Here is a 20,323-nt window from a genome sequence, read left to right as displayed (position 1 = left end):
CTTTTAGATTGTAGTTTGATTATAAATAGCTTAAGTTCTATGGATGCAAATTCTGTATTAAATGTTTTTGCATGTTCTTATTTCTTTTTCAGTAAAGTTTTTTTTTTTTAATTTAAAATTTGACTTAATTTTCTATCCTGGAATTGTACTGCCTTTGTATCAGAAGTGTTTATTTTCCGAAGTCAGGACTAAAGATGACGTACTGTCCCTTGGGATTCAAGAGTCCAGAGTTTTAAGAATTGTATATGGATTTAGCATAATTTTCTACTCAATTCATTTTTTTTCAGGAGACTCTTGAATTTTCATGCTTTTTCCGAACATTTCCTAGATTTTTAACAAAAGTCAAGCGACTCACTAAAAAGACAAATTTGTAAAATTTAGGAATTCTAAGAAAAATACCTGCAGTTAAAATTTCAAAAAATTTCTTTTTGAAAATTTACTTTTTTTGAAAACTAAGTGTTCATACAGAATACAAAAATATATTTTAGTATTGGTGAATACTAAAGCAAGTATTTGAGTAATTTTTATCTTAATTTTTGTAATTATTTTTGTTTATTATTTTTTCTACTTAGGAAATATATATATATATATATATATATATATATATATATATATATATTTCCTTAGTAGAAAGATTCTTTTAAAAAATCCTTTTTTAATAAAATAAAAAAAAAAGTACAGAATTAATTTTTTATTGTGAGATTTATTGATGCAAAAGTATCCCTAGGTTTCGTTTTGCAATCATAGAAGCTATGGCTTTTTGATTAAGCATTTTTTTAAACAGTTTTTTCTACATTCCATGTATAGTAGAATTCATTAGTCTTAGTGTATGCTTTATTCTTTTTCAGATTTTGGGAAGCAGTTGAAGATATGAAACATGCGGATAAGGTAAAATTTCTTGAGGTTTCAAGTGTTGAATTGATTTATTTTTCCTTCAACTTGCAAAATTTTAATATTAATACAAAAAATGAGAAGTTTCGTAGATTATTTTTTATTGTTGTCTTGGTTTCAGGAAATATGGCACAAGTTGGGTAATGATATTGTTCAGATGTATGTTCATAACCAAACCAGTGGTGTGCGTCTGAATAAGAATACACTTAAAGGAATTGAAGAATTTATGATGGCCAACAAAGTAATTTTTATATACACTTGAAACCTAAAATAGATTACATAATTCCCGATAGTAAATAGTATGTTCTTATTTTTGTTTTTTTAATATTGGAAATAACTTTGTGTAGGGAAGTAATCAATAACACTTTACCCCACAAAATTTACAGATTACTGCATGCACCTGTTTCGGAGTTACAATAAACTCCATTTTGTCTTTACATCAAAAAGCTCACTATTTTGTATTGAAAAAGGGGTTCCCTGTAACTTAGAAACACTTGTATGCAGTAATCTGCTAATTTTGTGTGTTAAAACGTTGTTAATCTTATATGGTGTTTGTAATGTTTTGAAGGGCCCTGAAGCATTTTTTCAAGCACAAGAAGAAATTTACAAAGTTTTAGAAGAAAAATTTTATGCATCTTTCATTGTGAGCGATATATATCACAAAATGCTTGGAGATGTAGAAAAACAAGGCATCGACTTTATGCAAGAATTACCTGGTAAATGACTTAATTGATTTATATTTAAAAAAAAATTGCTTATTGTGAACATTTTATTTTTTTATAATTTTGACATTCAATAAACCTTGGTTTTATTGAAAAAGCAGTTATCATTCAAAAATTACTCAGGTAAATGTATAATAAACTTGTGATTGTTGTGTCTAGAATTATTTTCAACCTTTTCCTGGATAGTTGGATTATTCCTTATGTCTTAAAGCAAAAGCAACAAAGGATGTATTTATTAAATAATGTTGATAATTTCATTTGTAGTAATAGAACAATTTTATTAAGGAATCAATTTCTTCTCTTATTGAAATTTTTTGTTGCTACGCTATTGGAATGCATTATTGAAAACAGGGGTGCCCACCTCCCCTAAGGGCAAGGACGCACCCCCTAAATATTGCGAAGACTCACCTCCCAAATGCAAGAGCCTCCCCCTCTAAAAATAACAAAAATACACCTCAAATCAATCCCGCTAAAAATTTTAATGGCGCAATCTGCGCCATGACCCCCCTAGTTGGGCACCCCTGTTGAAATACTTGATTTTATGACTTAAATGTGATGCTATTTTTAATGTTAAGTTCAAAAAGCTTATTTTATAAATATAATAATTAACTTTTGTAGATGATGTTGAAGAAGAAATCGATACACCTACAGAAGATATTCCAGTTGAAAAGTTGACTGAAACTTCTGACGTTTCTGTGTTTGATCATTCCAGTTATGCTAGATCTCAGTTAAAAATTCTTACTGAAAAACTCAGTTACAAGAGACAAGCTTTGCAAGCATTAAGAAATAATCCTAAATGTGACAAAAAGGTGCAAATCTTTTCTTTTTATGGCTTTGTTTTATTTGTAGTTGATTAGTTATGAGTAAGTTTAAAGACACTAACTTTTCAGCAATGCTCAGTGTCAATTTATTCAGTAGAATTTTAATGGTATATCTATGTCATCAATATCAGATAACTTAGGTGTTGTATGTTTCCGAATAAAATAAAGAGTTTCAACTCAACAAGTAGAAATCTCCATTAATCAATGCAATGTACAGTTGTAATTGGCCGGTCAATGTCACAAATATGCAAAATCTCACTCAGAGCTGAATAGCCTTATTAATTCTATACATGGTATTCATCACGCTGCTGCAAGGAGGGATGCAAGGGAGGGGTTATCACCCCCTCTTTGAGCTGAGATACAAGAATTTTCTTCGGGTATATTTTCGATATTGAAATTCCAAAAATGCAATTTTACGTAATCTTTGATGGTGTTAGGAGAAAGAGGGCTCTTTCCCGGAATTCTTCCGGAATTGAAGTCTTGAAAATGCAATCATAGCCCATCTTTTATTGCTTTGAGGATAGTTACCGGAACTTTCTACAGGACGGTTTTGGAAATTGAAATTCCAAAATCTCAATTTTACACAATCTTAGGTGAAGTTAGAGATATTTTCAAGAGCTCCCCTGGATATTTTTCAAATGACACAGGAGACAGACAGTATGACCCCTTTGATTACATAAAGGTAAGCAATGGGGTTTAGTACACTCCTTTGAAAGTTTTTTGAAATTGGAGTTCCAAAGAGTAAAACACAATCGCCCCCTCTTTGAAAATTTTCTGGATCTACCCTTACTGCTGTATAAAACTTTGCCCATTTAAATGGTTTAGAGACAATCTATATTTGATAATGCAGGGTGCAGTTTTCTGGATCATAGCACTTTTTTTTTATTTGTGATATAATAATGATAATAATTGATGCAACTGATCCTTGTTTTAATTGTGTTTTGTTTTCCTAGGTCATCGTAATGATGGAAAAAGAGATTGTGGATCTAGTTCAAGAGCAGCATATGCTGGAAAACCACATAGAAAAAACAGAACTTTGGATTGAATACTTAGGAATCTGGCAGGCGACCATTATAGATGCAATGGTAATTTAAAGTTTAAAAGTATAACTGAATTTCTTTTGGAAGAAACATGCGTTGAAATTTATTTTATCATGTATGACTGCAGTTATCCACAAAATTATCAGTGATTATATAACTTAACATGATTATCCTGTATTTGATTTTTGAATTCATTGTTTACTATACTGTGCAAACTTCTTTGAAATAACATTCATAAGTAATGAAGAATATACACTCCTGTTTGTGAAAATTTCAACACCATAAAGGAAGCATCATAGCTGAATGAAATTTAATACTCAGTTCAGTGGTAATGGTACAAATAAATGATTAAGTTTTCAAACCAAACAAACAATAAAAAAATATAGAAATTAGTATTTTGTGTGGCCACCACGTACCGCAATAAGAGCTGCTACATGACTTGACATGGAGTGAAACAAAGTTTGAATATCTGCCTGCGGAAGAGTATTCCATATGGTTTAAATGCGCAACCAAAGTTGGTCTGTCGAAGCAACAATACGAGAATCACGAGCGAGACGCCGCCCAACGAAACCCTACACATGTTCAATCAGTGACATATCCGGGGAATATGCAAGCCAAGGAAGAAGCATTACCTGCTGCGAATCAAGGTAGGATTTGACAGTCCTGGCGACATGTGGACGGGCATTATCCTGCTGGAATACAGCCCCTGGCAATCCTTGCAGAAAAGGAAGAGCTTGGGGCTGTAAAACTTCGTTTACGTTTCGGGTACTGTTCAAATTGGCCACAATTCGTAGCAATTGTGATTGACCATGATATGCTATGGCATCCCAGACCATAACTCTGGGTGTTCATCCATTGTGGCGTTCGATAATGCACTCTGGAATGTGCCGTTCATCGGCATAGCGCCTAACACGAATTCGACCATCATGGTGCCACAAATTGAAGCGGAATTCATCAGAAAAACAACCTGCTGCCAATCAGCGCTGCAGGCAGTGATGCTTTTGCGTAAGAGGAATTCTGTATAAAGGAATCCTTGCAGCAGACGTCTCCGAACTGATGAAGCACACAATGAAACACCTGTAGCTGTTGACAACTGTGCTGGTAATTGTCTAGAAGAAGCTATGCGGTCTGTCAGCGCCATACGCACCAGGTGTCTCATCGCAAGATGACGTCACATTTCGGGTCCACTCCCGGATTTCCAATCTGTCGGACCCTTGTCAGTCCACTGCTTCCAAACACGCATGATTGTGCTGCTGTTACGCTGCACATGAGCGGCTACTGCAGGTTTAGCCAATCCAGCATCACGAAGGCCGACGATTTTGCTTCCTTCAAACTCCGAAATTTGCTCAAATTTCTCTTTCTTTCGTCGAAGAGGCATAGTAAAGATTCAGTTAACGTTTACTCTAGCATATGACCACCGATAATCATACACCCCTCGCTACAGCCATCTATTTATATTCAGTTCGATCCGCGGTTCAGAGGGCGCTGCTCAGCATACGCTTGCGCTACCCCTCTGCAATTCTAATCATTTGCATATCATGCCCTACTTTACATTTCCTGCAATTTTCAGCTCACTCACGTAAGTCCTTCGTGATAATGCAATTTTCATAAATGGGAGTGTAACTTTAAAATAGGAATATTTTTTATAACTTGGTTAATTATTAACAAAAGTGAGAAAGTTTGAAGATAAAAGAAAGCATAAACTTTCGTGAAAGAAAGTAAAAAAATGAAAAGTGTGGTTAATGATTTTGATCTATAATTGTATAAATTTTGCATTTTTTGAAATAGTTATTAAAAAAAAGCATAAAGAGTAATTGGAAGCTGGTATAATTTTCTTTAAAAAATAGTTCTAAATAACAGTTTGCCTTTGTAAATTTTTCTTTAATTGTTAAAGAGTAGGAAAGAAAACTGCTTTAAAAAAAAAACTCTAGATTATTTTTCTAGGAAGTAAATTTTCGACAACTTCAATGAAAAAAGTAGTGCATTATTGCATCAATCAACCAAACTCCTGATGTTTCTAAAATTGTAATTCTGAAAACATATATTATGCACTAGAGATGTATAATAATCATGCATAAAATTGAGCAGTTTCTTTTTTGCACTTGTTTTTGATTCTGAATGCATGATTCTTGAGCATTTGTGCAATTGAATATTTCAAATTGTTGTCAGTTAATCAAATAGTAACCAAGCATAGTTTAAAATTTTTTGATGTTTCAATTCAGTTGCTCAAAATCTGTCATTTATTGAATCTTGGAATTTTGTGTTTTTTTTACCTGGGGAGGGTCTTGGATTTTTTAAAAAAGGAATGTTGATACCTAATCATAGGCTTTGCAAGTAAGGCCTTATAATGAAAAAAAAAGCATCATATTTTTATAATTTTCCCCTTTTGAATTAAAAATAGGTGGTATTTTAATGTATTAATGTGACTCATGATGAATTTGTTTAATCTTTTTTTACTTTTCCTCGTTCAAGTGCTTAAACGTTAAGATAATTTTGAAAGTGAAATAAATTACGATTTATATATAAATTGTTTTTGGTGATAAAAGAAAACCATCAATTGTTTAATAATTGATTTATATTAGTCAATGGTCTGTGCTTCATTTGTGCGGAAACTCAGCTCTGGTACCTCTTTTGCATTATATAAGAATTTCTATATATTAGGCGAAATTCAAACTGCTTACATATGAAAATAAGTAGAGGTCCTGTCATTTAACTTTTGCCAAGCTACTAAAAAATTCCAATTTGTCTGCTGCTAAAAGTGTTTCAAGCCATTCTGAAGTTAGCATCTATGAATAAGTTTGTAGTCATTAAAATTAAATGCATAACTTTGTTATCGGGATTTTGATTTCCTCAGTACTCTGTTTTATTATTTTGATAAAACTAGAATGATGTTGCAGAACTTAAAACTCAATTTTATAAATGGATGGAAGACTCCTCTCCCCTGAAGTATTTAGAGCATGATTTTCAGATAGGAGAAAAATACAACCATATTATTTGCCCATTAAAACCTTCTGCATATTACCACACTGTTTTTGTTTCTCTTGATGTGCCATGTTTTTTTCTGCAGCTGTTTTCGAATCCTCAACAGTTGTTGCTTTTTGCAGAAGATTTTTTATTCTGCATGAGTGGTAGTCACTCCCTATACAATTTTTATGGAGGGAATCTGAGGTGAAATTTTTCCTTAGTTTTAGCACCTGGTAGATATTTATGTTTTAAATGTATCACAATTGAAACTAACTGTAGATGCATGTTGGAGTTTTGAAATTTCATGTTTACATTATGCATGTAACAAAATTGTCATTTCAGGAGAAGAAGGAAAATGACAAACTTGTTCCATATTTTGCTATTCGAGTTCATTTGGCTAGTGATGCTGACATAGTGCCAACAAATAGAATGGCTGGATGGCTCGTATCAAGAACGCTAAACTCATTTCATAGTCTTCATCAGAAATTAGTTCCTGTAAGTATTGTTGATGTGATAGTGTTTCATATTGATGGATCAGTGGTACTCATTCAAAAATCTTAGTGTGAGAAAATATCTGGTTGGCAGGGCTGTTGCTAGGTCAAAACATTAAGAAATATATAAAATTGGCGGATCTTTTTTTTCAAATGCATCTTAAATCCTTCTGCTTCAAGTTTGAGGCATTGGTAGGTCTTAACTTATTTACTTTTTTGGTTATGTCAAATATTATTTTGTCGCTTTAAGTTACTTTATAAAAGGAAACCAGCCTGGGAACAAGATTAAAAGATAAATCTGCCCTCTAAATTAAATAACATTAAAAGCTCTATTATTTATCGCTAATCTCACATAGTGGTCATGATATTGTAACCTGGCCAGCAACATTAAAATGCAAAAAAAAAAAAAAAAAAGCCTGCACCCCTACTTTGAGCTCTTCTTTTAATTTTGAGCATCAAAGATAGATACAGACCCATGCATCTTTTTATGTTTAAATGAGTGTATATGGCTGTGTATTTCAGTCTTTCAACCATGTGTTCACAATTCACAAATTTATACTTTGCATAATGAAGTGTAGGGATCATTGATGCCGAGATTTGATTAAACTATGTGATGAAATTATTTCTATAACTATCTCAGAACGTTTCTTAATGACCATGAAGTTATCCATATTTTTCAGAACTAATAAAGCGACAAAGATAATAAAATACAATGATTGAAATTAAATAAAATCCTGATCAATTTCAAAGAAACAACATCTCGTGAATCTGAATTAGAATTACAAATAAACATCTGGTCTGGATGGACTGTTTGATACACTATGCCCCGAAAATGAAGAAATTTATTGGCAGCACTTTTGAAGAGCAAAGTAAGATTTGATTGGTGCAGAGCTCACAACATCATTGAGAGGCTCACACCCACCATGACGTCATCATTTCAAAACAAAAATGAACAGCTCTGACTTTTGAAACTGTTGTTGTTGTTGTTGTGTGACAGCTAGGCTGTGCAATTTGGGATGCGCTGCTTCACTTTTCTAACTGTACCATAATTTGGTGTGAAGTTCAACTTTCACAGTACACACATGCCATAAGGACCCGTTTAGGCAACCATTGACAGCATAACAACACATTCAGACAAAGGAAGGACAAGGACAGAAGAGAGAAAGAACATCCATGCCCGAGCCGGGATTCGAACCCAGGACCTCCCCATCGCAGTCAGACTTCTCTGACCACTAGACAGGGAGGGCAGCTTTGAAACAGCTATAATTATGTAATATATTTTTTCCATAGTATGAGAAAAAAATGCAGGAGATTTTTTTTCTAAAGGGGAACAGGCAGAAGATAGGACTAAAATGCCGAAAGCTTCCACAAAATGCGAAAGGGTCGGCAAGTCTTGACGGGAAGTCTCTGTGAATTCATGAAAAGGTTCCTTGATTGGAAAATTTTGTCGGAATGTTCAACCAATTTGTACATTATAATCTTGTTCTTTGTTTATTGTTTGCCTATCATTCTTTATCTGATCATAATTTGCAATTATTCAAATTGATGGTATTCAATGTACTAATATATATACAATATTGTAGTTTAACATTTTAATATTGTAGATGTTTTTTAAATACATTTTTGTGGTTTAAAATTTTAATGTTGGTATTTTTTAAGGCTGCATCTTGGTTGAAAAAAATCGATTTGCCAACAAAACCGAGATTCAAAAGTCTCGACAGAAATTATTTAGAAAAAGCCAAAGTTTCTTTACAGACTTTCCTTTCAGTAAGTTCATTTATTTTGTGTATTCAGTTTGCTAAAATTCTAATAGTATGATGTTTAAAAGTCCAGTTCGTGCACTGAAATTAAATTTCAAATGTTGTTAAAATGTTTAAAAGCATATTGTCATGCTTTTTAAAAAATGTATTTATTTATTTTTTTCTTTATCATGAATGTACTATTTATTATATTATATTTTTAAAGTTTGAAACATTGAACCAGGATTTATAAAACACTTTGAAATCCTTGAAATTTCAACTTTATTTTCAGGCTGTTACAAAAGATGATGGATTAAATAAAAGTGAAGCACTCTATGATTTCTTGAGTCCAAGTCCAGAATATATGAAACATCCCTCAGGGCCTCAGAAGAAACCATTTAAATTTAATTTGTTGCAGTTCTTTAAGGGGTACGTTTTCTGTGACTGTTCACTGCCTATAGTAAAGGTTCATCTTAAAAATTTGAAAAAACCCTAATAATTATTGATTTAAAATATAAATTTAATGCTCTTTCTTACCTCAAAGCTCTTACAAAGTTAATTTGAAACACAACTGACTTATGGTGCTGTATAAATAATCTACTCCAGTGGTGCCCAACCTTTTTTTGCTCGAGGACCAAGCATCATATTGAATTCATTTTGGTGGGCCAGAAGATGTATTAAACTTCAAAATATTTCATTCTCTCCTAAATATCATGGAAAATATGGAAAAGGAAAAAAAATACTAACAAATAATTGTTATTATCAATTAATTGATGCTTATTTTATTAAATGCATGTTTTTCAGAATATTTGGCTCCAAGCTTGTGCCTTTGTCACTAATCCTGCTATTCAATTATTAACATTGAAGAAAACAACGGACCACACGGATCAGCTTCGCGGGCCGGATGTTTTCAGTTGCGGGCTTCAAATTTTAGAAGAAAATTTTTCAAACTTGAACTGTACACCATTAAGATAAATAAATACCTTTGTGCTGAACAGTAAAGTAAGAGCAGTCCCAGTTTCGTCTGCAGAAAATCAAAAAAAAAAAAAAACACAATAAACTCATTTGAAGTAATTATGTGACCGATTTAAATTTTTAATGGTTAGAGTATGAAATGAAAAAGGGGGGGGGGGCGCTTGTGAAACCAGCGCGAGCACTGAGACCATAGGTCTATTGTACTCTCCCTGCTTAGACTACTAAAGAAGCCCAGTAACAGAAATAAATCTCAGCAGTTGCCTAACCGAAATTCTGGGCAGTTCCCAGGGATCTACGTAGTGGTATCCCAAGTGCTCAAATCTTTGTGCAGAGTAGAAGTCACATTCACATAGCACATGAATTGAGCTTTCATCAGCCATATGACATCCTCTGCACGAATGGTTAGTGTAAAAAATGAGTTTTTTTTTTCTGAACTTCAATCAAACTTTTTGAAAAGTATCTGGACCTCAGCTAAAGTTACTTGCCGAACCCTTGCCTGAAACCTTGATTTTCTTGAATGACGTTTTTTTTTTTTTTTGAGATATGCCAAAATTGTCATCGATGAGCCATATATTAAAATGACTTGTAAGCTGCTTTATTGTATCAAAAAGTAAGAATTGATCCTTATTTATGCTGCATTGAAGCAAACTATTTTTAACTTATTTTTTAATAGTTCAAAAGTGTGCCATCTGTTTAGAATAAAAAATAGCTCAAAGCAGAATTCTGATGCTGGAAAATTTATTGTTTTTCGCAACTTCTAACAGCTATACAGCTATAAATAAGATTTTGAAGCCTTTTAGGGAGAATAAATTGAGAAAAAGAAAGCTTCAAAAGTTTAAAATAATCCTTTATGCTTTTGGTTCTAGGATTTATATAAAATCTCTTAGGGCTGCAAAATGAACCCTTAGCAAAAATTGTGACTTCAAAAAAGGAATGTTTCACCTATCAGTAATCATTAACAAAAGTAAGGGAGCAAACAATGTGTAAAAGTGTGATTGATGTCTCAAAACTAACAATTATGCTACAGCTACAGAACAACTGCAGATAAACTGCTAACTTTAAAACAAATCAGAATCAGCATAAAATATTGTATAAGAAGTGTTGTTTTTATTCTTCAGAATATTGTGCGATCATTTATTGCATGTACAACGTAAATTTGTATTGCATATTCTGGAGAGCATTTTCAGTTTGGTTTGTTGCTGCACCGTTCAAACACATTCTACTGAAGAGGTGGCAACAGTAACCAAATCCGTCATTTAGGAGCTCAGGGGTCAATTGTCTTCTCCTTTCCCTCCTGGCTTTAGTTAAATAATGTATTTTCACACAAATAGGCATGTTTTTTTTTTTTTTTTGGAGTATAATTTACTTTGAGTAAACCCTTTGATACCCTTTGCAACCCACCCCCCACCGCTTGGAAAAATTCAGATCATGCTAAAGATTTTAAACCAACTGAGATACATTACTTTTTTCCAACCTTGCTTTCTGCGAATAAATGTGGCAAAAGCAATTTTAATTTGTCGTATTTATATCACGATGTACTCAAAGTTTTTTTTCTGTATAGGGTTCAAAATACATTGGGTCAGTTTGATGAATCTGAAGATGATGAACTATTGTTTTTGGATGACTCTGACAGGTATTGTATGCTTTGAAACATATTTAAAAAACAACACAAAAAATACACAGAATGTAATCAAGTTAGTTAAGTATTTATGATATTCAGTTCAAATAGAATAATTGAAATAATTTTCAAAAGATTATATGAGTTTTTGTTCACTTGCACTTCATATGAAAATAACTTCACTTTATCATCAGTTTCAACCTATGTATGCAAGTTCATATTCTGTAAATTCACTTTTTATGAAAATATTTTTTAAACTTCATGGCGTTGTATTTCAACGCAAACAGTATGTATTATAACTGATTGTTCCCAAAAACTATTATTTAAAAGTGCTTGAGCAAGCTGTGATCTTGAACTGAAGTATTTCAATTTAGTTTGTAAAAGTAAAATTATTTTGCTGTTTAGATTAAGTTATTGCCACCCCCCTCCCCCACCATAGTCGTGACTATTAGGTAAAATTGTCTTTTTACATGTTTATATACATACACACACACACACACACACATATATATATATATATATATATACACATTTTTTTTAAATGTGAGTATAACTTTTCAGTTTCTTTTTCTTAAAGTATTAGTAATGTTTTTTATTACTAAGCAAGAATACAATAAATACTGTGTAATATATTTTCTGTAAAATGCTTGAGTTGTTTAAAGTCTGCATTAATGTTTAAGGAAATAAAATCAAAATTACTTTCATTGCACTAATATTCAATTTTTTATTTCTTGTTTTTGAACAATATAGCAAAGATGATAAGAAAGATTCGATAGCAGAGCCATTATACACACTCATTGGAGAAATTTTTGAACTGAAAGGAGTTTTCAACTGGTTACGACGAACTTTAATCATATTTGTTCAAATAACCTATGGTCAAACCATCAACAGGTATGTTCTTTCAGTAGGGAAAATATTTTATTCATTTAGATGATTTATTGATTTAGTAATTTTAAAAATGTATCGAGTTTCATAGATAATTCATGCTGCCAAGATACTTTACACCATGTCAGTTGCAATCATGTATGAAGCAGATTGTGACATTGAAATTTTTAGGGGAATTTTTCTTTTTTTGGGGATATTCATGGTATTTAAGGGGGGGGGGGCACTCCTGACTTATGTTCAGTCATTAGTCTTAAGTGTATAACTTTTATTCAATAAACAAATAAATAAATCTGGTTATGAATTAAAATCAATATAAACTGTGCATTATATTTATTTTCAGACAATTGCGAGAAACAGTATCATGGATTTTATCTGAGCCAATGTTGCTCTATTACTTGCAGTTATTTCGGGATACTATGTGGCCCAGTGGTCAGTTGGCGGATCCTGCTGAAGAGAGAACCAAAGAGAAAAAACGAGAGGACCGTATACTTGCTAAGCAAATGTTTCTTAACAATACTCCTGGTAAACATTTATATATACTTTTTTAAGTGTCAAACCACTGATTTTATTTAAATTCAATGAAAACAAATACCTAGCTTTAAATATCAATTTTAAAGAACAATGTATGTACAAAGTAATTAAATGAAAATTGCTAATTGGTTTCATGGGTTCAGAAAAAGACATTTCATTAAAAAATAATAAATAAAATAGTTAAATTAATGTATTCCTTTGGGAGGAGCCTCCCCCCCCCCCCTCTGCTGCTGCACAAAGGAAAGTGAAATAAAACTTTTCAAGAATTTATAGAGATACACACACCTGACAGTGGTCAATAGCCCTTTTAGAGACATTTGGTAAATGAGCAGAAGGTTATAGGTTTAAATGTAAAATAACACTTCAAGAAATAAAATTCTTTCTTTGAAACGAAATGTGGACAGATGAATATTGGAAGAGATAGAAGAAGACACACAAAATTTTACTGACAAGTGGTCAAGAAAACTGACATTCTAGATGTGGTGCACTTAGAAACTTCATGGTGTAGGATATCTGCTAAAAAGGTCAGAACCTGCTTTGTCTAAGCAACTTTTTATCTCTTTAGATATAACACCTCAAGAGTTTGAGTCATGGATGGAAATTGTTCAAAATATCCCTATAGTTTCCACTTAAACATGAACAGAACTGTGCCAGATTGTTATTGGAAAACAGAAGCATAGAACTGATGAGGCAGATAAGAATACCTTTTTATTGAGATACCTCCTAAAAATGCTAAAATAAGGAATGTATTGACAGTGGTTAACCGTGGATGACAAACACCACCACTCCAATGACTTCAAAAAACATGTGGTGGACTCATAATTATAAACTTTGACTTTTGGTAGAAATATGAACTTGAACTTCTACCAAGAATACGAGCTCTCAACTTCCACGAAAAATAAGAACTTTCACTTAAACCCATAGATGCGGCAGATAAACGGCGGCCATTGATTTCAGTCAGTTCCCTTTTTCACACGTTTACTGCTGGTTATGTCTCTGCGCACTCGCTCAGAGCAAAATGTTTAAATTAGAATGTCCGCAGCCACTATTCCTTGTGTTTAATGATTTCAGCATTTACCTGTTCTCATTAAATAAATGTCTTTTAACGTTTTACATCAAAAATGTTTCGTCCTCTTAAAAAAGTGTTCCCCAGCGATGCACACCAAAAACATTGACTACGAGCAGGGCCGGCTCTAGTAGCTCTGCCGCCCTAGGCAATATTGACAAGTGCCGCCTCCCCCAATGAATAATAATAATAGTAATAATATTATAAAATAATAATATATTAATAAAATAGAAATAATAGTAAAGTGCTTTGAATTGAAGTGAGTTTCTAGTTAAAATCCAAACTGGGTTTACATATCCAAGCACTGGTATACACTTTAAATTATCTCTTTAAACATTAAAGTAGTGCATCTTATGGCATTGAAACAGATATTAATATTTTTAAAAGACTTTTAAATCATGCAATTTGCTGCCTCTAAAATGAAATTTAATTTCTAGGAAAATTCCGAACTATGCTTTGCATGTAGGTACACACTCTAAATTATTTATTTTTTTTTTTTTAGCATTGAAGTAATGAATCTTATGGTGTTGAAACAGATATTCATACTTAAAAAAAAAAACCTTCGAAATTTGCCGCCCCTAAAAATCTGCCGCCCTAGGTGGCCGCCTACCCCAGGAGCCGGACCTGACTATGAGAAATGTGTAAATGATCTTCTTCGGACAAATTGTAGACAATCAACAATTGAATGGGTTTCTAGAAAAAAGGCATATGTAAATAAATTAAAAATAATTTTTTAAAATTTCTAACATATGCCCTTTTTCTAGGGACCGACTCTATTGATGATTTCGTTTTTAAACTCAGTATTTGTAGTCCAGGTTTGTCAAATCTTGTGATTCACATATTGTTTAAAAATCATTATGTTCCAAAGGGATTACATTAATCCGAGACAGGTGTATATTACTAAGCCATTTTCTGTTGACAATAAGAGTATTTAAAAAATGCATTTTTTTGAGTTAATAAATGTTTGTATACCAACTCAATGAAGTTCGCGACAGTGAAACTACTTTTCAAAATGTATATGTTTAATTTCATATGCATGTTCTCATATTACCTAACAAATTTGATAATATTAATTCTTCTCTAGAATTGTTAAACAATCTTATTGGACAGCAGAATGCAAGGAAAGGAATGTCAAAAATATTTGAAGCTCTTCAAAATAAGACATTCAACAAACAGTTGTTTTATGTGAGTACTTTTTTTGTGTTCAAGTGACTGAAACACTGAAATTTGAAAATTTGTTCTGATAAATTGGTGCCAGTTAAAAATTTCATTTTAAACATTGAATGTAGATTTTATGTTATTAGGATAGTATTTAAAATTTCTCTTTGCCAGGGCTTAATTTGTAACAAATAAATAAATAATTAAATAAATAAGAAAGAGAGAGAAAAGGGCAGGCATATATTCTTCACAAAATATATTCATAATACAATTGCTTTGAAATTAGTCTGAGTTCTGACTATTAAAAAAAGAAAAAAAGTGGCTAATTGTTTTTTTAGGGGAGCCCTCATAATTTTCAGTGCTAGAACATTCAATCTTTTATTAACACTAGAACCGCCGAAATTTCGGTATACCTAAAACCGCGGGCAGGGGTCAATTTGACCCAAAGCTTAAAATGGGTTCTTTGATGTTTAGAAAGAGGTTAAAAAAAATATTTTTGATGAACAAGAGCAATACTAAGATTATACAATATAATAGTTAGATATAAAATTCTCTCCCATTAACTTTAATCATTTATTCATTTCACTTTGTAGTGTAAATTTCCTCCCAGAAGTAGTTTTTCTGCTATTACATTGTCCTGAAAAATTAGATACGGCATTTTCATTCTTACGGTATTTTCTTCATCTGGGGGCACATATTCATCATCGCTGAAAACAACTTCTTCATCATTATCGTTTTCGGATTCATTTTCCAATAATTGTTGCATATATTCGAGGGCCTCGTCATTTGTAACAAAAGTTCCAGATTTTATTTCATCTGGATTTGAATTTGACAACTATTTTCGTTTATATATATATATTGTCTTTTCCTCCCAGAAGTAGTTTTTCTGCTAGTACATTATCCAGAAAAATTAAGTACGGTATCTTCATCCGAGGAAATATTGTCCTCATCTGGGGGCACATATACATCATCGCTGAAAACAATTTCTTCATCATTAGCGTTTTCGGATTCATTTTCCGATAATTGTCGCATATATTCGAGGGCCTCGCTAACTGTTAATTTACGCCTATTTCTTCCAGCCATTTTCACATCAGATCAATTTTATCTCTGTGTAAACAAGGCGCCAAAAAATCGAACAGACTGGTACAATCAAACTATCCAAGGCAATGCGAACAACCAGTTGTGAAGTCATAAAGAACCGGATGTGCGCTAGTTCACCACTTTCCCTTCTATGCTGAAACAAAAAACATCAGAAAGAAAACATTCCTTGAATACACTAACCAGACTCATTTTTCCCACAAGGAACGATAACGTTAGGGGAGGGGGGGGGGGGCGTCTGCAACACTTGTTACTACTACTGCAGACGCCCTCCCCCCTGCATTTCTGTTATCAGTAACAATTTACTGACCTTGAAGTATTGTTCTGCCTTCATCTGAGAAATGAAGAGAGAACTGAAAAAGCTTTTCCTATTCTAGGAAACGTTGAACTGCAACTTTAGTGCTTGTGATTACAATGGGGACAAAATGACCCATTTCGCGGTTTTAGGTATAAGTATTAAAATCAAAAAAGTGGTAAGTATTTAACGTATCATAATTTCACAGATTATTATTGGTATAAAAAAAGGAAAAGTCACGAATTTTTTTTCAATTTTGTTCGTAACTTTTTGAGGAAATCGGAAACAAAATTGCTTTTGGGTCAAAATGACCCCATCTGCGGTTCTAGTGTTAACAAGCAGGCTGCAAGAATACGGTTCAATTCCGAACCCAGGCAGCTTTATTAGGACAAAAACACATTATTTTAATACCATAATTAAATTAATCAATATGTTTTTGATTTGGCATCAGAGAGAAAAAAAGAAATATATTTTTTGCTTTCTTATGTTTCAACTAGAAGCAACATTGATGACAAAAAAGAGATGTTTCAACTAGAAACAACACTGATTACAAAAAAGAGAAATTTGATAAGCAAAATTATAGGAATATCTAAAAAATAGGGATAGAACTTGAGGAAGAAACTAAAACCTTGCTGCTTTGCTCTTACGGGTAGAGAAAACTATTGAGTGATAGAAAAAAGTTTTCCATTATATTCCAAAGTATGCCACTAATGTAAATATTTCTCTTACAAAAGAAAATTGCTATTCATCAATTTCAGAATCGATATACTCGTGAGCTTTGGAGCACAGTACCGATGAGCTCCACCACTTACAGTCTTATTTCTAAAAGCTCATTGAATAAAAACAAGTGCAAATTCAGCCCTGCACTTTGCCCATAATTTAAAAATATTTCATAGGATAAAAAATATTATTAGCAAATTTTGTTGAATTGCAGTTTATTTTAAGAAACATCAGGTTATGTGAGTACTTAGCATTTTATATGAAGATTCCCCAGTTATCTTACCTCCAAAAATTAAATCCCGGAGGCTGATGCATTAAAAAAAACTAGGGGGCTGTCGCCCCCTGCTCGCTAACGTTCGCCAAACCCCGGAACTGCTTACGCAGTTCCTTCGGATCGCTTCGCGATCCGAGCTCGCTCACCGGTCACCAAAATACTAGTCTAGCTTTATTCGTATTAAAAAAAAGGGTAGTGTTTTTTTATATGAATCTCATAACACTTTTGATTTTCGTACATTTAAAGGGGACAATTACTTTGACATGCCTAAGTTTGCAATTTCATTATGTTTTGAGAGAAGTATGCAAGGGAACATTTTTGTACTAAAATTACAAATATAATATAATTTTTCTTTTCTACATTTACTGAATGCAAAAGAAATTGCAGTGAAAAAACCCTACAATGTTTACACACTGTAAAGACTAAGCAGCTTAAAAACATTTCATGGTCATTAATTACACTATGTTCAGTGTCAAAATATCAAACTATGTGTGTATATATGTTTTAAAATGTCTAACAGTTGCAAAGAGCAACTTTTGATATTCTCTGAAATCAATGATTTAGTAAAAAAATGTTAGAATGAATGTTTTAAAAGCTAAAAAACCAAACCCACAGTGGCACGACAGCTCATGAGGGCTAAGGCCTACTGTACCCATCTCACTCCTTCTGACCAAGGGCTCTAGGGTGCTAGGCAGATGTTCCGGTTAAGAGGTCAGCCTAACACGGAACCCCCAGGGTTTAGTTCCCAAGTAAGCTTGGTACTTATTTTATCGACTCACTGAAGGGATGAACGACTGAGTCAATCATGCTGGACCCGGAGATCAAACCCGGACCTGCAGCGTGGAAGCACGAAGTGCTACCACTGAGCCACTGGGCTTCAGAGCACTTGAATATAATTTACGAAATAGGCTACGGAGTCTTCAGATGAAAGATCTGAAGGCAGATCAGTCAGAAATGCTACCGATAGGCTAAGGTGCACAAATGCACACCGTGTACTTCAAATCGAGATAATTCCGCAAGTGTTTCCGAACACATTTATGGATTAATCATGCATTTTACTGGAGAAAAAGGGTTGACCTAAGACTGATAATTATAAAACTGGAGAAAAATATTATTGTAACAAAAAAAAAAAAATTAGTGATTATTATATAACACTAATATTTATGTTATACCTCCAATACCACTTATTTCATCTGATAGTAATGTGCCTTGTAAATTCAAACGTAAACAATTTCCTGTTAGATTAGTATTGTTCTTAACTTCAGTGCATTACAAAACTAAGTGACATGTTTTGCAATTAGAACTGTCCAATAAACTCATTTAGTCTATGTGGGATAACATAATGTATACAAATATGTGGTTGGAAAAAAAAAAACCCTTCAGTATTTACAGGTTGCAGTTAGTAGCAGGGCTGTGGAGTTGAACTGATTTTTTGGTAAAGGAGTTTAATTTGAAGGTTTAAAATTTCAAGAAAAGGACTTGGTATTTTTCTCTCAAAATCCGCAACTCTGTCAATATTTGCGGAATCACAGCCGGAGTTAAGACTAATTTTGGGTAAAGGAGTCGGAGTCTCTAAAAATCCTGGAGTTGGAGTAAGACATTTTTCCTCCGACTCTGCAGCCCTAGTAAGTAGGGAACTTCATTTTTTGTAAGCACTATGGTTAAGGGAAAAACCTTTCAACAGCAACATTAGCTTCGCAAAGGATTAAAAAAAAAAAAAAATCATAATACTTCTCTACATACACAATTGAAAATTTCTGAGTTTTCAGATACAATAGAGAAATAATCAAATCCTCTCTTGAATGACCTCCGACTCTTGAATGACTTACATATGACATGTCCATGACTGAAAACTGGTTATGTCAAATCTAAACAAATTTTGTTAAAAGTTTGACCCTGTGCATTATTTATAGTCATAGGGAAGGCTAATCTAACAGGAAACTGTTTACGTACGAATTTAAAAGGTACGTTACTATTGGATGAAATAAGTGGTATTCAAGGTATGATATGAGTGTTATTATCAGCATTTTTTGTTTTTTTTTGATACAGTAATATTTTTCTCCAGTTTTATTTCTTTCAGTGTTAGTTCAACTCTTTTCTCCAGTAAAGTGCATGATCATTCCACAAATATGTTTGGAAACACTTACAGAACTCACTCGACTTGCAATTCGCGGTTCATGGCGTGCATTTGCACGCCTAAGTCTATCGGCAGCAATTCTGACCGATCTGTGATCATATCTTTCATCAAAGCACTCCCAAGCCCACTGTTCTCTTCTTTGTAAATTATATTCAAATGATCTAAAACATTCATTCTAAAATCAAAATCCTAACGCTAGAAACGAGTCTGCAGCACATGTAAACAAACGATCGTACATAAATAAAGCTGATCATTGCCAACGGAGAGAAAGAAATAATGCCTCATCTTGCGCCATGCATAAGCATTTTATATATATAGGTATGAAATAATTTTAGCCATTGCTTATTTTTTGCGCATTTGTTTCATTATTTAAACAAGATTTATTTATTCCAGAGAATTTTTGAAGCATTCCTCTATGAATATGCTCCAGAGTTGAAGAAAAAAGCAATATTCTAAAGATAAATGGACAATGATAATAGAGCTTATATATATATTTGTGATATACATAGTTTTCTCCAATTTCATATATATATGTTTTAGATAAAATTTATATGAATAAGTGTTTCATGTTTGTTCAAAATGTTATTGTTTTATATAAGTGCAGTTGATAAGCCAAAATCATAGCTAAAAATAAAATATTACACCATTCTTAGTGTCTGCATTGTTTATCTCTTGCACGTACACACACATGTATATATATCAGGCTTACTGCACAGCAGTGGTTGGCAACGTTTTTTTAAGTGGGTTTCATAAAAAAAAAATAAACATTTGGTTAAATAATTTCTATATTTGATTAGATATTATCTTCGAAAACAAAAAATGAAAACATAATACAAATGGAAGTCAAATGTAAATATACCAATTTACCTTAATAATTTTAATGGCTTCATTGATGTTT

General features: G+C 32.7%; 1 protein-coding gene across 1 annotated transcript in view; it reads left to right on the top strand.

The window, feature by feature from the left end:
• Window positions 1-20,070, top strand: part of LOC129229549 (sorting nexin-25-like) — a 37,244-nt gene extending 17,174 nt beyond the window's left edge. The window contains exons 10-22 of the mRNA XM_054863872.1: window positions 849-888; window positions 1,013-1,132; window positions 1,460-1,607; window positions 2,232-2,422; window positions 3,388-3,519; window positions 6,781-6,933; window positions 8,589-8,696; window positions 8,961-9,097; window positions 11,205-11,276; window positions 12,012-12,152; window positions 12,487-12,668; window positions 14,828-14,928; window positions 19,819-20,070. Of these exons, the coding sequence (XP_054719847.1) occupies window positions 849-888; window positions 1,013-1,132; window positions 1,460-1,607; window positions 2,232-2,422; window positions 3,388-3,519; window positions 6,781-6,933; window positions 8,589-8,696; window positions 8,961-9,097; window positions 11,205-11,276; window positions 12,012-12,152; window positions 12,487-12,668; window positions 14,828-14,928; window positions 19,819-19,881 (1,588 nt within the window). The 3' untranslated portion in view covers window positions 19,882-20,070. The remainder of the gene's footprint in view (window positions 1-848; window positions 889-1,012; window positions 1,133-1,459; window positions 1,608-2,231; window positions 2,423-3,387; window positions 3,520-6,780; window positions 6,934-8,588; window positions 8,697-8,960; window positions 9,098-11,204; window positions 11,277-12,011; window positions 12,153-12,486; window positions 12,669-14,827; window positions 14,929-19,818) is intronic.
• Window positions 20,071-20,323: the final 253 nt, after the last annotated feature.

This window comes from Uloborus diversus, chromosome 9 (assembly GCF_026930045.1).
Source record: "Uloborus diversus isolate 005 chromosome 9, Udiv.v.3.1, whole genome shotgun sequence".
NCBI lineage: Eukaryota > Metazoa > Arthropoda > Arachnida > Araneae > Uloboridae > Uloborus > Uloborus diversus.
The sequence above is the reverse complement of the archived record's forward strand: the minus strand, read 5'-3'. Positions and strand labels throughout refer to the sequence as shown.